Here is a 15,707-nt window from a genome sequence, read left to right on the forward strand (position 1 = left end):
CGTTCCTTTGATTGGTGCTGGATTTCATCCTTTGACGGTACTGGAAAAATTGAAAAATTTGGCCTTGAGAGTGCTTGAAAAGCGCTTGTATTTGGCCATGAAAAAGGTGTAAGAACCCCAAAAATAATTAGCTCAAGTCTCTAAATAACTCAACTGTCAAAACAGAATACAAAAGGGAATTCTTTATTAACATCAAATCAAAGTGAAGTGGCTTTTGGGCAAGAACGCTGTAATTACAGACAGCCGTAAACAACCTTCATTTATCTCGCCACAGTAAAAGCAAAAGGCAAACTCTTTATCTTGCTGCTGGAGTCTTTAACTCCTCCTTTTGGCGTGCTTTCTGGAAACTAAAGAAGCAAATAACTTAATGACTGTTAAACTGCTTGTTTACACTTGCCGTCTAATGGAGCTTATCTCGCTTGGTGTTGTTTATTTATTGTGTCGTTTTTTTAAGTAGCTCAGATTTTGGTCCACTCTTCAGGACGTAACACCGGTATTATAAAACTGACAGGAAAGTGGGCTTTGTCACAAAAACACGCAACAAAAAAACACAAAAGGGGCCAAAATTTGGACTTGTCTCTCACTATGAATTACCTCGGAGTAAAAAAGGCCCCGAAGCAATAAACGTGGCCTGTCTGTGTGTGTTACGTCCTCACGCCTCTGAGAGCTGACACCATCGCTTCATAATTTGTAAAATACTTTTGCCTCCACTCTTTGAAAATTAAAGAGACAGTGCGTAATAATTCACCACTAGAGGTCGTTGTAGCTTAGACTACAGCTCAAGCATGTGCATTGGAGGAAGACACACTACCAGTTACCTGCAGCTAAAAGTAATAGCCTGCAGCCAAGTGGCTAACATGGGTGGATGGGCAGGGAAACAGTGAAAAACTGTATCATGCCTTATTCACGGAACTCTGTGACTTCCGATTGCATGACCAGCTGTGGAAGCCAAATGACACTGAAGGATAAAGCAGGAGCATCTGACAAAAACAATAGAGGCTAGCCTCAGGGTATAACCTATAGAGGGCTCCGAGCTCTGTGCTAAAAATAGTAACACGGCTTCGTTTTTAGCACAGAGCTCGGAGCCCTCTATTATCAAGAGGCTAACAAAAGTAGTTACAGAAGAAAACTGGGAACAAAGTAGACAATGTCTAAATGACGCGAATCAGCGACAATCACATTTGGGGTCAGCTGTGTAAACATCAAATGGGGGCAGCAGTAGCTAAGGAGAAAGAGAGCTCGTCGTGGGCCTGGTAGGTTTGATTCCCGGCTTCTTAGAGTTAAATGTGTGCAAGACACTGAACCCGGCAGCACGGCGGCGCAGTGGTTAGCGCGTGTGCGGCACAGTTCTAAGGTCTTGGGAACCTCCTGCGTGGGTTCAAATCCAGCTCCAGACTTCCTGTGCGGAGTTTGTATGTTCTCCCCGTGCTTGCGTGGGTTTCCTCCGGGCACTCCGGTTTCCTCCCACATTCCAAAAACATGCATTTCAGGTGAATTGGCCGGTCCAAATTGTCCCTAGGTATGAATGAGAGAATGAGTTGTCTGTCCCTGTGTGCCCTGCGACTGGCTGCCAACCAGTTCAGGGTGTCCCCTCGGCCCGGTATTGCAGTACCTCCGGGAACGGTGCGTTCGCAATGATCGCAGCAAGGCTTTAGGGCTAGGACCTTAGCTTGGCCTTTTGGCTGAGAGTAAGTGTCCCGGCTCCTAGGCTTTGTAGCGTATTATGAAATGACTGATAACGGATAATGGATAATGAATAACGAAGATAGAACAATAACCCTTAAAAACCCCCCCGCATTCCGGAGATGGAATAAGAGCTTGCTCTGTCCACTCCACGCATCGGCCCGGTATTGCAGTACCTCCGGGAACGGTGCATTCGCAATGATCGCAGCAAGGCTTTAGGGCTAGGACCTTAGCTTGGCCTTTTGGCTGAGAGTAAGTGTCCCGGCTCCTAGGCTTTGTAGCGTATTATGAACTGACCGATAACGGATAATGGATAATGAATAACGAAGATAGATCAATAACCCTTAAAAACCCCCTCAACTGTAGTTCTAGATTTGTGTACTATCCACGCATCGGCCCGGTATTGCAGTACCTCCGGGAACGGTGCATTCGCAATGATCGCAGCAAGGCTTTAGGGCTAGGACCTTAGCTTGGCCTTTTGGCTGAGAGTAAGAGTCCCGGCTCCTTGGCTTTGTAGCGTACTATGAACTGACCGATTACGGATAATGGATAATGAATAACGAAGATAGATCAATAACCCTTAAAAACCCCAAAAACCCCATATCCAGTCACAAATACGTGGCTCAAAGTCAGGTTTGTGTTAACTTTGTGATTGTGTTACATGTTTTGATATGGGCGCATGCGGCCTATATGCAAGTGCGGCTTGTGTAAGTACAAAGGCGGTTATCCTCCTAAAATGTGGTGGGTGCGGCTTATAATCAGGTGCGCTCTATAGTCCGGTATTTACAGTAGTGTCGTTCTCAAACGAAACAGCTCTCTTGAATGTGGGAGCCGGCTACCCACCAATCAAGAGATGGTTCTTTTTGAAATACTATTTTTCTCTTGTGATCGGTCAAAATGCATTATTTGGGGATTTTGTGCTGTTGACTTTGAATTTGTTGAGAATAAAATAAGTTAAAATTGTTAGTTATCTTTGTAGATTTATAAATATTTATGTTTCCTGTGTTTTTAAGTGTTAACATTTAAGTGTTAATTTTACTTTATTTCCCCGTTTTTAAGTCACTCATAATAATACATAATAAATGGTAATACATTGGTACCTCTACTCACAAAGGTTTCAGGTCATAAAGACAAAATTTTGTCTCTAGTTACAAAAACGTTTCAAGATAAAAAGAACCGTATTTTCCGCACTATAAGGCCCACATAAAAGCCTTTATTTTTTTCAAAAACTGACCATGCGCCTTATAATACAGTGCGCCTTATATATGGATCAATATTAAGTCGCAAGATCTCGCAACAGGCAAGCAGCCGCCGACTAGACTTTTCCTCGTAGGCGATGTGGTCCGCGGTGTATGCTGGGATACATATGCCGGCGTTTCATTTCCCAGCCAATTTGTCAATCATCATTTGAATCAATCACTATCGGCTAAAGTTATTCGGAGTTAAAGGGGCGGATCCTTTTTATCATTTACAGGCTCGCATAGGCTAAAGGGGCAAAAAAAAGCCTGCAATTGGCCGAAAAAGACAAATGTGAATGGCAAGTTTGGTTGTCTACGGCATAGAAGAAACATGTTTTACCATTCTGTATTTGTAAATATTTTACTCTCCTGGATTTACTACACTCACGGATATAAGAGGACCATGGTTACACATTATTATTGAACGCAACAGCTTCGGTGAGCTACTCCGGCTATATTTTCCCAGTATCTTGTTTCAGAGTGATCTCGATGTTTCTGTGATGGGTCTTTTTTTAAATTAAATTTTTATCATTTACCGGCTCGCATAGGCTCAAGGGGCGAAACAAAGCCTGCAATTGGCTGAAAAAGATCAATGTGAATCACATGTTCGGTTGCACTACGGCATAGAGAAAACATGTTTTACTATTCTGTATTTGTAAATATTTTACTCTCCTGGATTTACTTCACTCACGCTTGTAAGAAGACCATGGTTACGTATCATTAATGAATGTGAAGGCTGCAAGAGAACTTAGGTGAGCTATGCGGATTTATATTTTCCCGGTATCTTGTTTTAGAATGATCTTGATGTTTCTGTGATAAGTTTATTTTTAAACTAAATTCAATTCAAAGTGTTTATTGTCATATGCACAGTAAAGTTGCGAGCGAAAAAGAAAATAGAAACTAAGGAATGGTTGGCATTTCTTGAATCCCAAGACTTTAACCTTCCAAATGATATTTGGAACGATGCATTTGAGTGACATCGTACGGACACCGCATCCGCACGTGTCTGCGACACGTATTTGCTTCTTTGCAAGCGTTCGGAATGTTAAAGGGGTAATAAGTTTGACTGAACTATCTGACTGTTTTGTCGACGTTCCCATTGTAGCGTCTTATAATCCGGTGCGCCTTATGTATGGAAGATATAGGACCAAAAACTATTTTTTGGGGGTGCGCCCTATAGTGCGGAAAATACGGTAATGTATTGTATAGTACGTGCTGCTAGTAGCCGCTCACAGAGTTTCCTGAAAATAAACCAACTGGCTATCATTTAAAATCTGCCTGGCAACCCAGTGCGCAAGCGTGCTCCCAGCATGCTCTTCGTGTCACCGTCACAGATCAGAAATAAGAGACAAGGAGGAGGAGGGGTTCCGGCAAATAGCAGAGGGGAAGGCGCAGCCATCATTCAAATCAGCTCAAATTAAAGCATAATTCCATGAAGTCTCAGAATTTAAGCACTGGCACAGTTTCTGAGCTCTTTGAACTCCTTCCTGGAGCAGTTGCGTCCTTTCCTTCATACAATGGCTCGATTGACTCACTCATGAATGAGTTCAATACTACCCAGACTAGTGTCCTGGATTCAATAGCGCCCATAAAGCTTAAATCACGTCCTAAAAGACGCATGCCTTGGTTTACTGATGAAACTAGAACCCTTAAACAAGAATGCAGGAAATTGGAAAGAAAATGGCGCGCTACCAAGCTTGAGGTTTTCCATCAAATCTGGTGTGACAGCTTGTTAAAGTATAAAGCAGCCCTTGCCTCTGCAAAATCGGCCTACCTTTCGAAGGTGATTGCGTCTCAAAAGAACAATCCCAAAGTCCCTTTTGACACTGTAGCATCGCTTACAAGGCAACAGACTATAGCAGATAGTTCGACGCACTCTGCTCATGACTTAATGGTCTTCTTTACTAAGAAGATTCAATGCATACAGGAAGAAATTGCTAAAGACCATATTAATACCACACATATTAAAGGGCTGAAATCTACAGATGCACGACAGGGTGGCTGTCCAGGGAAATTGTCCAGTTTTAGTGAACTGTCACTTGATGATCTCAAACAGGTGGTGAATGCGCCCAAAACGACAACTTGCCAGTTCGACCCGCTCCCAGGTTCACTTATTAAAAGTCTTTTTGGCGTCCTTGGACCTTCAGTTCTAAATATTATAAACATATCACTCTCCTCAGGTGTAGTTCCAGCAGCTTTTAAGTCCGCCGTTATTAAACCCACCACTGAAACGACCCAACCTTGATCTAGAAATCTTAAGTAATTATAGACCTGTGTCAAACCTACCTTTCCTTTCTAAAGTACTTGAAAAAGTAGTGGCACAGCAGCTGAATGATTTCATATCCAAGAATAACCTTTTTGAATCAATACAATCAGGATTCAGGGATAACCACTCTACTGAGACAGCTCTTATCAAGGTAACAAATGATCTCCTACTGGCAATGGATTCTGGCGCTTCATCAGTTTTGCTGCTGCTGGATCTTAGTGCTGCTTTTGACACAGTGCACCACAATTTCCTACTAGAACGGTTGGAAAAATGGATTGGTCTCTCAGGAACCGTCCTCTCGTGGTTCAGATCCTACCTCTCAGATAGGACGCACTGTGTTAAATATGGCGAAATGACATCTGAGCCCTTTAATGTTACCTGTGGTGTTCCGCAGGGTTCAGTGCTTGGCCCCCTTCTTTTCAGCATTTACATGCTTCCATTAGGTGATATTATTCACAAGTACAATATCAGCTTCCACTGCTACGCAGACGACACTCAACTATATCTTTCGTTGGAGGAATCTCCCACACTAAACTGTGGAAATTTGGAGGCCTGCCTCATTGAGATAAGAGTAGATGTCACTCAATTTCTTGCGTCTTAACTCTGAAAAGACCGAAATGATAGTCATTGGTCCATCTAAATGCCGTGACTTATTCTCAAAAACTGCTGTAAACATTGACAAATGTCACATCACACAGAGTGACTCAGTTAAAAATTTAGGTGTCACATTTGACCCTGATCTATCCTTTGAAACACATGTAAAGAAAATTACTAGAACCGCTTTCTTCCATCTTCGTAACATTGCTAAAATCCGTTCAATACTGTCTCAGTCGGATTTGGAAATTATAATTCATGCGTTTGTTACCTCACGTCTCGATTACTGTAATGCACTACTCTCTGGTCTCCCGAAGTCTAGAATCAAGTCTCTTCAGCTGGTACAAAATGCCGCAGCGAGGCTTTTAACTAGGACAAAAAAGTACGATCACATCACACCGATTTTGGCTAACCTGCATTGGCTCCCAGTTAGCCTTAGATGTGATTTCAAGGTTCTCTTAGTATTATACAAAATCATACATGGACTTGCTCCCTCTTATCTTTCAGATCTGATTTTCCCCTATGTCCCGGTCCGAAGCCTATGATCTGAGAGTGCCGGTCTTCTGGTGATCCCAAGAGCAAAGAAGCGTTCTGCTGGTTCGAGAGCGTTCTCCATCCGGGCACCGGTGCTGTGGAATGCTCTTCCCCCTGAGATCCGATCTGCAACCTCAGTGGAAATGTTTAAATCTAAGCTTAAAACTCACTTCTACTCCATAGCATATGAATAACCTACTCTTCTCGTCGGCTGAAAAATAGTCTGTGTAATATAGTGTAATAATCTGTGAAGCCCTTTGAGACTCTTCGTGATTTAGGGCTATACAAATAAAAATGACTTGACTTGACTTGAATCACCCGGAAAGAGTGTTGCTATTGCTACGTCTGCCTCGCGCATTTACCACGGATTGTCAAAAGTCGGCTAAAGCAGACGTCATTGGATAACTTTTTTTGTCTACTTTTATACTCTGTTGACATTATGTGCCTCTCGTTTTATGTTGTTTTTGTGGTAATCACATTTGGACATGTTTTTCTTTCATGTTAATGTTTTATTATTAAAAAAATATATCATACTTTTGCGAGGCTTGGTATAGATTAGCAAATTCACTTTCAAAATGTGTCACGTTAGGAAAGGTACTCCCAAAACAAATTCAATTTGTAAGTAGAGGTACCACTGTTTATGGACTAAACAACAAAACAACCTAAAGAGCGATTTAGTGAGGCAAGCCAAAAAAGCCTGTTCTATAAAATGAGTCGGAATTCCCATCTCTAGAACGGACCATTCGAGTTAGATTTAATTGATTAAACTCACTTTATATTGTTTACTGCTGCTTGTTATTTTATAATATTGTGTACTGTTTATTTTTGTGGCACTGCAAGTGTAGGATAGATCTGAGGTAAAAATATATTATAAAGTTTTAAAACAGCACCACCTCTCTATATTCTTCACTATTCAACTGACTTGAATACTGCTCAGAAAATTTTCAATTTTTTGACATAGAACAATTTATTTTTGAAGTAAGGAAAATAGTTGCTTTCACTGGTAACTAGTTACTTTCACCATAGGGCAACTCATTAACTAACTAAGTTTATTTTTGGAAGGATTGTGTGACTATAACTGATTATGTTTTGAAAGTAACATGCCAAACACTGGAATTGAAACATGAATTACCTCTCTATGTCTTGCAAAAAAGACTCAAGAGTTCCTTACCGGGCTCTTCCATGTGTGCCACGATCCAGTTGAATGCCATCTCGGGTCCCATGTTTCCCGTATAGTAGACAGCCTTTCGGCAGGCTTCTATGGGGAAGCCCATCTCCGCCAGCTGCATGACGGCTGTCTCATCTATTTCTGGAGCTGAGGGACATGACAAGAGAGACGCCATCAATAACTTAGAAGGTGTGCTGGCGTCATAGCAACCAGAGTCTCTACTCGGGCCTCATTAAGCAAAGAGACCGGAAGGCCGGGGGCCAACGGGATGTTCAGAGGACCCCAGGATGTATCTCCGGCGCGACGCCATCTCTCACGCACCTGCTCGGGCATGCTTCGGGGTAATGTGTCATAGTGTGAATGAAGAGGGGGGCATATACTCACAATCTAAGGAGCTCATGGAGTTATCTGGAATAGAGCAGAAAGGGACGAATCACACCGTGTTTACGCTTGTGTGCTTCAAGTGAACTCATAGAAAGAAAAAAAATTGAATGATGACGATTACATGGCTGAATTAACTATTATTTATGAAACAATGCTCAGATTCTGTATTTATTTGACAATAATTTGCCTGGTGGTAGTTCACCAAAATTGGGTTCAGAGTTTGAATTGTTTTCAGTAAACACATTTATATATATAAAGTATAATATATAATATATAAATATAACATATAAAAAGATTTTTAAAATGAATCCTGAAAATAAGACCACATATACGGTCGTATGCAAAAGTTTGGGCACCCCTGATCATTCTTAAGATTTTCCTTTATAAATCATTGGTTGTTCAGATCAGCAATTTTAGTTAAACATATCATATAGCAGACAAACACAGTGATATCTGAGAAGTGAAATTAAGTTCATAGGATATACAGAAAGTGTACAATAATTGCTTAAACAAAAGTAGGCAGGTGCATAAATTTGGGCATCCTGGTTGTTTTACTGATTTGAATACCTTTAGCACTAATTATTAGAACACAAAAATTGTTTGGTAACCTCATTGACCCTTGACCTACAGACACAGGTGAATCCAATCATGAGAAAGGGTATTTAAGGGGGCCAGTTGCAAGTTGTTCTTCTCTTTCCATCTCCTCCAAAGAGTGGCAACATGGGAGCCTCAGAACAACTGTCAAATGACCTGAAAATAAAGATTGTTCAACATCATGGTTTGTGAGGATCATAGTGGGGAAATGGAAGTCCACAGTCATAGTTCTAGTTAAGGCCCGGAGTGACAGGCCAAGAACAATCTCAGATAAGCAGAGGTGAAGGATGGTGAGAAGAGTCAAAGTCAACCGACAGACTAGCTCCATGACCTACAACATAATCTTGCTGCAGATGGTGACACTGCGCATCCTTCAAAAATTCTGCGCACTTTGCACAATGAGATGCTGTATGGGAGAATAATACGACAGAAGCCTTTTCTGCGCGCATGCCACAAAGAGTCGCTTGAGGTATGCTAAAGCACATTTGGACAAGCCATCTTCATTTTGGAATAAAGTGCTGTGGACTGATGAAACTAAAATTGAGTTATTTGGACATAACAGGGGCGGTATGCATGGCGGAAGAAGAACACAGCATTCCAAGACAAACACTTAACACCCACAGTAAAATTTGGTGGTGGTTCCATCATGCTGTGGGGCCGTGTGGCCAGTGCAGGTACTGGCAATCTTGTTAAAGTTGAAGGTCGCATGGATTCCAGTCAGTATCAGCAGATTATTGCGAAAAATGTTCTAGAATCAGTGACAAAGCTCGATTTGCGCCGGGGCTGGATACTTCAACAAGACAACGACCCCAAACGCTGCTCAATTTCTTCTAAGGCCTTCGTGCAGAGGAACAAGTACAATATTCTGGAATGGCCATCTCAATCCCCAGACCTGAATATTATTGAAAATCTGTGGTGTGATTTAAAGCGGGCTGTCCATGCTCGGAAACCATCAAACCTGACTGAAGTGGAGATGTTTTGTCAAGAAGAATGGTCAAAAATACCTTCAACCAGAATCCAGACCCTCATTGGAAGCTATAGGAAGCGTTTAGAGGCAAAAGGAGGATCTACTTAATATTTATGTAAATTTTCTGTTGGGGTGCCCAAATTTATGCACCTGCTTACTTTTGTTTAAGCAATTATTGCACATTTTCTGTAAATCCTATAAACTTCATCTCACAACTCATATATCACTGTTTGTCTGCTATTCGATATATTTAACTGAAATTGCTGATCCGAACAACCAATGATTTATAAAGGAAAATATCAATGGGCTTCTATAAACTAACCTAAATTCTGCCGTTCTGCTTCCACAATGCACACACAGCTTGGCTACGTCACACTTTTTTACAAAGACGTAAAGGGCTCTATAGGTGTTATGTGATAATTGAGTTAATTACAGAAGATAAAAAGTAAGTACTGTATGAATAAAAACAGAAAAATGAGCAGAATTCGGCTCATTTTAATAATATTGATTGCTCCAAAGCAGAGTGCATTCAATCTTTCAATCAACTGCCCATCTTTTGCTTTTTGTTTTACTAATGTCAATTCATATTTTTGTGCCCTTTTTAGAAAGTTATATTTTGTTGCATTTTATCATTCATTTAAAGCACTGAAGATTTCATGCATTTTTTAAAAATAAATTTGTATATCTGAATATTATAATTCATATTTCATGTGTTTTCCAGTGATCCCCAGCAAAGCATAACAAATTCCTAATTACAAAATAATTTGGTGCGTAATGTTTTATTTTTATTTATTGTATATAATCACAAAACAAGTTGCTCTGAAACTCTTCTCAGTGAGCTGAGCCAAAAGAGCCTGTTTACTGAATAAAGCTCAGCAAGTGTGTCAGCCTTATTTTCACACACTTTTTTAAATTTGTATTTTATTTATTGCGTGTTTTATAGCGCCATACTGCCAAGAAACAATTTCAAGCCTTTCACCCAAAATTCAAGCATTTTCCTGACCATGAAAGACACAACACAAAAATTCAAGTATTTTCAAGAATTTCCAGCACCCGTACGAACCCTGAAATCTTCCTTGGCAAACAGACATGGTGATACCATGTTCCTTCTCAGAAATAGGGCATTGTCTTGTCAATTATATATGTGGACGGCAAGCAGGAAACACAGCTCCATTTTTTTCAGAGACTCGGAGAATGATGTTGTTATCCGAATCAGTAGTTGTGCAAAAGCATCGGGCGCACTTCTAAGCTGACATAGCGACGACTGTCTTGAAATGTATCCCCAAAAATATTTAATTGTAAGACAAAGAGTTTGAAAATATAATTTGTTTTAAGTGTGTATACCCTTTTTGGTTTCTTTTCAAATTGATTGATTGACATTTTTATTTTTTTCCCATTGTTAATCAGATACAAGGTTACAGTAGATCAAAATTCAACACCTTTGGTAAACAAGTGACAAAACAGAAGGACTTATCTTGCTCCAAACACTATTCACATTATTCAACTTATCTAACCAGATTATAATAACAAGGTACCCAAAAAGATGCGTACCCATATTTGATTCGATAAAAAAATTCATTTTTTAACGAAAGTCTTTTCTGTTGCAGGACGTAAAAGGTGAACCTATGGATGATCATTTGCAGCTATAGTTGCCCTGAAAATGTCTTGGACAAATCAGCAGAAGATATTCTCCCTGGAGACTTATTTTGCGACAAAATCATACCAGAGTGTACAGATTCAGTTTCGAGAGCGTTTCCATTGTCGCAACATTCCATCAAAATCAACGATTGTTAGTTGGATTAAGAAGTTCAGAAAGAATGGAACTGAAGTGGACCTATGTTCTAAAGCCACAGGGTGAACTTATTCAGGCAGGAAGAAGAGTGCAAGGACAGAAGAGGGATTTAGTAGGACGCAGCCCTTGGAAATCAGTGCGTAGACACAGCCAAGAACTCGGAATGACAAGGGAGACACTGCAGCGTGTTCTTACGTCTGATCTGCACCTATACCCATACAAGATCCAAATAAAGCAAAATCTAACTGATGCTGACAAGGAAAAGCGAGTAACAATGTGTGAATGGTTCTGTAATGTGCTTGAAAATGATGAAAACTTTCTTGAGAACGTTTGGTTCTCAGATGAAGCCCATTTTTTGCTTTTCCGGGCACGTCAATAGCAAAAGCAATATTTTTTGGGGTTCGAAATTGACTAGAAATTGACAGAAATAGCTGAAACTCTGGTGAATGGTCTTCCATAAACTAAATAATGTGCGGTTGTAATTTGAAATAAATAGCTTTTTAATCAAAGCCACAATTGAAATTTTCATGGGTATTTATCTTTTTGGGTCACCCTGTATTATATGCATACCTGTCAACCTTCACCGCTCCATGCCCGTACAAACTGTCGTATTTTCCCGTACAAAATACAAAATAATCGTACACCAAATATATATATATTTTTTTTTATTTCTTTTTTTTTCGGAATGATGCAAGATGGGAAATCCCCAGGCGGCAGACGCATGCGATTGATAAATTTGTGTTTTTCCGTACAGATTTCCTTGCATGTCGTACTCGTTTTAAAATGCACAAAAAAACATACTTTGTACGGCAAAATCGTACAGGTTGACAGGTATGGATATGTAATATGAGTCACATTTAATTTCCCCCTATGGTCCGGTCCGGAGCCTTCGCTCTGAAAATGCTGGTATACTGGTGATCCATGTGCAGCTCTTTGAGACTCCTTGTGGTAAAGGGCTATTCAAATAAAAATAACATGACTTGACTTGACTTGACATTTTATCATCACACACGAGAATAATTATGAACACTTGATGAAAAAAATCAAATGATAAATGTAGAGATATTTTTTTTTTAAATCATACTATTTGATTAATTATAATCACAAAATTAGACAAAACATTTTCAATAAATGTATGTATGTATAAATTGTTTTTCTTTTAAAGTTGGTTTATCCAATATTTGTGCAGCTGTCCTTCCCCCTCCCCCTCTGGACACTAGCATGGAAGACATCCCCCCACTAAAAATAACTTCAGCCCAGGTGTGTGGGGAGCTGAGAAGGCTACGAACCAGCAAGGCAGCTGGTCCGGATGGAATATCCCCCCGACTGCTGAAAGCCTGTGCGTCTGAGCTGGGAGACCCTCTACAGCGCATCTTCAACCTGAGCCTTGAACAGGGGAGGGTCCCTCAGCTGTGGAAAACATCCTGCATCATCCCAGTCCCAAAGAAATCAAGACCAGAGGAACTCAACGACTTCAGGCCAGTCGCCCTGACATCACATGTGATGAAGACCATGGAGCGGCTGCTGCTGCACCACCTGAGGCTACAGGTCCGTCACGCCATCGACCCCACTGCAATTTGCTTACCAGGAGAAGGTGGGAGTGGAGGATGCTATATTATACATGTTACACCGATCCCTCTCTCACCTGGATAGGGCGAAGGGGGCTGTGAGGATTACATTTTTGGACTTCTCTAGTGCCTTCAATACCATACAGCCTCTGCTACTGAGTAGGAAATTGACAGAGATGGGAGTTAGCTCACACCTTGTAGAATGGATTACTGACTACCTGACAGGCAGACCGCAGTATGTGAAACAGGGGGGCTGTACATCGGACACCGTGGTTAGCAGCACAGGATCTCCGCAGGGGACCGTTCTCTCTCCGTTCCTATTCATTCTATATACATCGGACTTTAAGTACAACTCTGAGTCCTGCCATGTGCAAAAGTTTGCAGATGACACTGCGATCGTGGGATGTATCAGAAACGGGCAGGAGGAGGAGTACAGGAAATTGATTCAGGACTTTGTCCGATGGAGCGACGCAAACCACCTGCACCTAAACACCACCAAGACCAGAGAGATGGTGGTGGACTTCAGGAGAACCAGAACTCACCCGGTTCCTGTTACCATCAAGGGAGAATGTGTAGAATTTGTCCAGACCTACAAATACCTGGGTGTGCAGCTGGACAACAAACTGGACTGGACTGCCAACACAGAAGCTCTATATAGGAAAGGGCAAAGCCGACTTTACTTCCTCTGAAGGCTGGCCTCCTTCAACATCTGCAAAAAGCTCCTGAAAATATTCTATGAGACAGTAGTGGCAAGCGCCCTCTTCTATGCGGCAGCGTGTTGGGGAGGCAGCGTCAAGAAGAAGGATGCCTCTCGTCTCAATAAACTGGCTAGGAAAGCGAGCTCTGTTGTGGGCAAAGAGCTGGACAGCCTAACAACAGTAGCTGAGAGATAGGCACTGAAAAAGCTGAGGTCAATCATGGACAATCCATCGCATCCGCTTCACAGCATTATCTCCGGACAGAAGAGCAGTTTCAGTGACAGACTGCTGTCACTGTCTTGTACTACGGACAGACTGAAGAGATCTTTTCTTCCTCATGCCATGAGGCTCTTTAACTCCACCCGGCAGAGTAAAGGCCCACATTAAACCACACCACCTACATTGGATATTACTCTACTCTACTCTACTCTATATAACATGCACGTCACACTGGGTATTTGTATATTGTATTCTTTTGGCTTTATTATTGTATGTTCTCGGGTCAGGGATGCTGCTGGAAATGTGAATTTCCCTTAGGGGATGAATAAAGTATCTATCTATCTATCTATCTATCTATTTCTATTTTTTGTATAATTTTGTTTTTTATAATTATTATTTTTAGTTTTTTTTTTTTTGCTTTTAGTTTTTTGTCATTAAATCTTTAATTTGAAATTGGCACAGACGCTCCCCTACTTACGACCATTCGACTTATGAAAAACGGTACATACAAACCTTTTTTTCGGCATGTCAAAAAATATCCGGACGTTGCTGTATTGTGTGCACTTTTTTCCGAGTACAGGACGGTACTGTAGTGCTCCTTACCGCCGCTACCGGCGCGTGGCGCTGTGAGAGGTTACCCAGCATCCACCCCAAAGAAGAAATACGCTTCCTCTTCCTAATTTGTGTGGAGACATTCGATACATTCGATACTGTATCTTCTGTAAGAACTTTGACATTTTTATTGTTTGATATCTTGTGCATCCATTCAATTTACCACCAAGGAGGATGTAGCCCAACTCTTGAAGCCCATCTTCCAGAAGTAAGGTAAACTTAACTATTTATCTTTATAGAGCATATTATTTTATGAAATGTTTATTTTTTAGTACAAAACAATACAGCTTACTTATACAAGCCTTAAACATACTTATATAAACCTTAAACATACAAAATACATTACTGAAGCAACTTACGAACAAATTCAACTTACGAACAATCGTTCGTAAGTAGGGCAGCATCTGTACAGGACAGTATTGTGGTGCTTCTTCGTGTTGCTTCCGGCGTGTGGCGCTGTGAGAGGTCACCCAGCATCCACGCTGAACAAGAAATCCGCTTCCTCTTCCTAGTTTGTGTGTAAACATTCTATGCTGTATGTCCAGCGCGCTAAGAACTTTGACATTTTTATTGTTTAATACCTCGTGCATCCATTCAATATGGTTGGTGTAAAGTGTAAAGAAGAGGCGAGCCATTTCTTTTGAAATGAAAGTGGATTAAGAAAGCTTGCAGCAGTCGAGAAAATGTTTGGATCGCTTTTTTTCACCCACTTTCTACCACAGAGGAGGAAGTCGCCTAACCCCGAAAGCTCATCTTCCAAAAGTAAGTTAAACTTACAGGTTACTTATACAGTGTTCATTTTACCTCTGAAAAGTGATGGGTCCCGGGGACTCGCATGCTCAAAAATCTATGGGTCCCAACAGAGATCTATGGGTCCCCAAAATTTAGTGTTATCGAGGTTGAAAGCGTAAATCGGCGACAAATATATAATATAAATCTATATATTCATTCAGTTTTAATCATCAAATTATTTAATCATTTAGTAAATAATTTGATCATAATAATGTGCAGCCGTGATCATTTGGTAATATACCGATTAAAGGGATAACCACAAACCTGTCTTTTTTTTATTTTCTCCTTTTATACTTCCTTTTTTTCTTAACTTATTTATACAGCATAATTCGTAATATCAATCATCAAAGCAAGTGAGCCGTTTGAGAGCCGGCTCTTTTTAATGAGTTGAGCCAAAAAAGCCGGTTCTCTAAAAAAAGACGGACTTCCTTTCACCCCACAACGAGATCTCGTTGGCCGAGATCGGCGTGCAGACGAAAACTCGAACCGCGAGACCAAAACGAAAATGCCTGACGAAAAGTTTGGAGTGCAGTAAATCTTTGTCCAAAAAAAGTAATAGGGTAATAATGACAATTTTGTGGCAAAAAGGTTGCGTCCC

General features: G+C 40.8%; 2 protein-coding genes and 1 pseudogene across 13 annotated transcripts in view; 2 read left to right on the forward strand and 1 right to left on the reverse strand.

The window, feature by feature from the left end:
* The window catches only part of pex5la (peroxisomal biogenesis factor 5-like a), a 238,467-nt gene extending 226,888 nt beyond the window's left edge, over nt 1-11,579 (forward strand). The window contains exon 15 of the mRNA XM_088349649.1: nt 11,036-11,579. The gene's annotated coding sequence lies outside the window, so the exon portion shown is untranslated. The remainder of the gene's footprint in view (nt 1-11,035) is intronic.
* Nucleotides 1-15,707, reverse strand: part of usp13 (ubiquitin specific peptidase 13) — a 156,632-nt gene that overhangs the window by 64,532 nt on the left and 76,393 nt on the right. For 11 of the 12 annotated variants that reach the window (XR_015852218.1, XM_088349641.1, XM_088349632.1 and 8 more), the window contains 2 exons: nt 7,868-7,891; nt 7,487-7,630 (listed from right to left, as the gene is read on the reverse strand). Coding sequence is in view for 11 of the 12 variants with exons in the window: in XM_088349641.1 (XP_088205767.1) it covers nt 7,487-7,630; nt 7,868-7,891 (168 nt within the window). In the remaining variant the exon portion in view is untranslated. Of the gene's footprint in view, nt 1-7,486; nt 7,631-7,867; nt 7,892-9,852; nt 12,177-15,707 lie in introns of those variants that run through there. The other variant, XM_088349643.1, reaches the window with a different exon arrangement.
* LOC148354639 (U2 spliceosomal RNA) lies at nt 1,663-1,881 on the forward strand (annotated as a pseudogene).

This window comes from Urocampus carinirostris, chromosome 12 (assembly GCF_059441175.1).
Source record: "Urocampus carinirostris isolate Australia breed hairy pipefish chromosome 12, RoL_Ucar_1.0, whole genome shotgun sequence".
Taxonomy (NCBI): Eukaryota; Metazoa; Chordata; class Actinopteri; order Syngnathiformes; family Syngnathidae; genus Urocampus; species Urocampus carinirostris.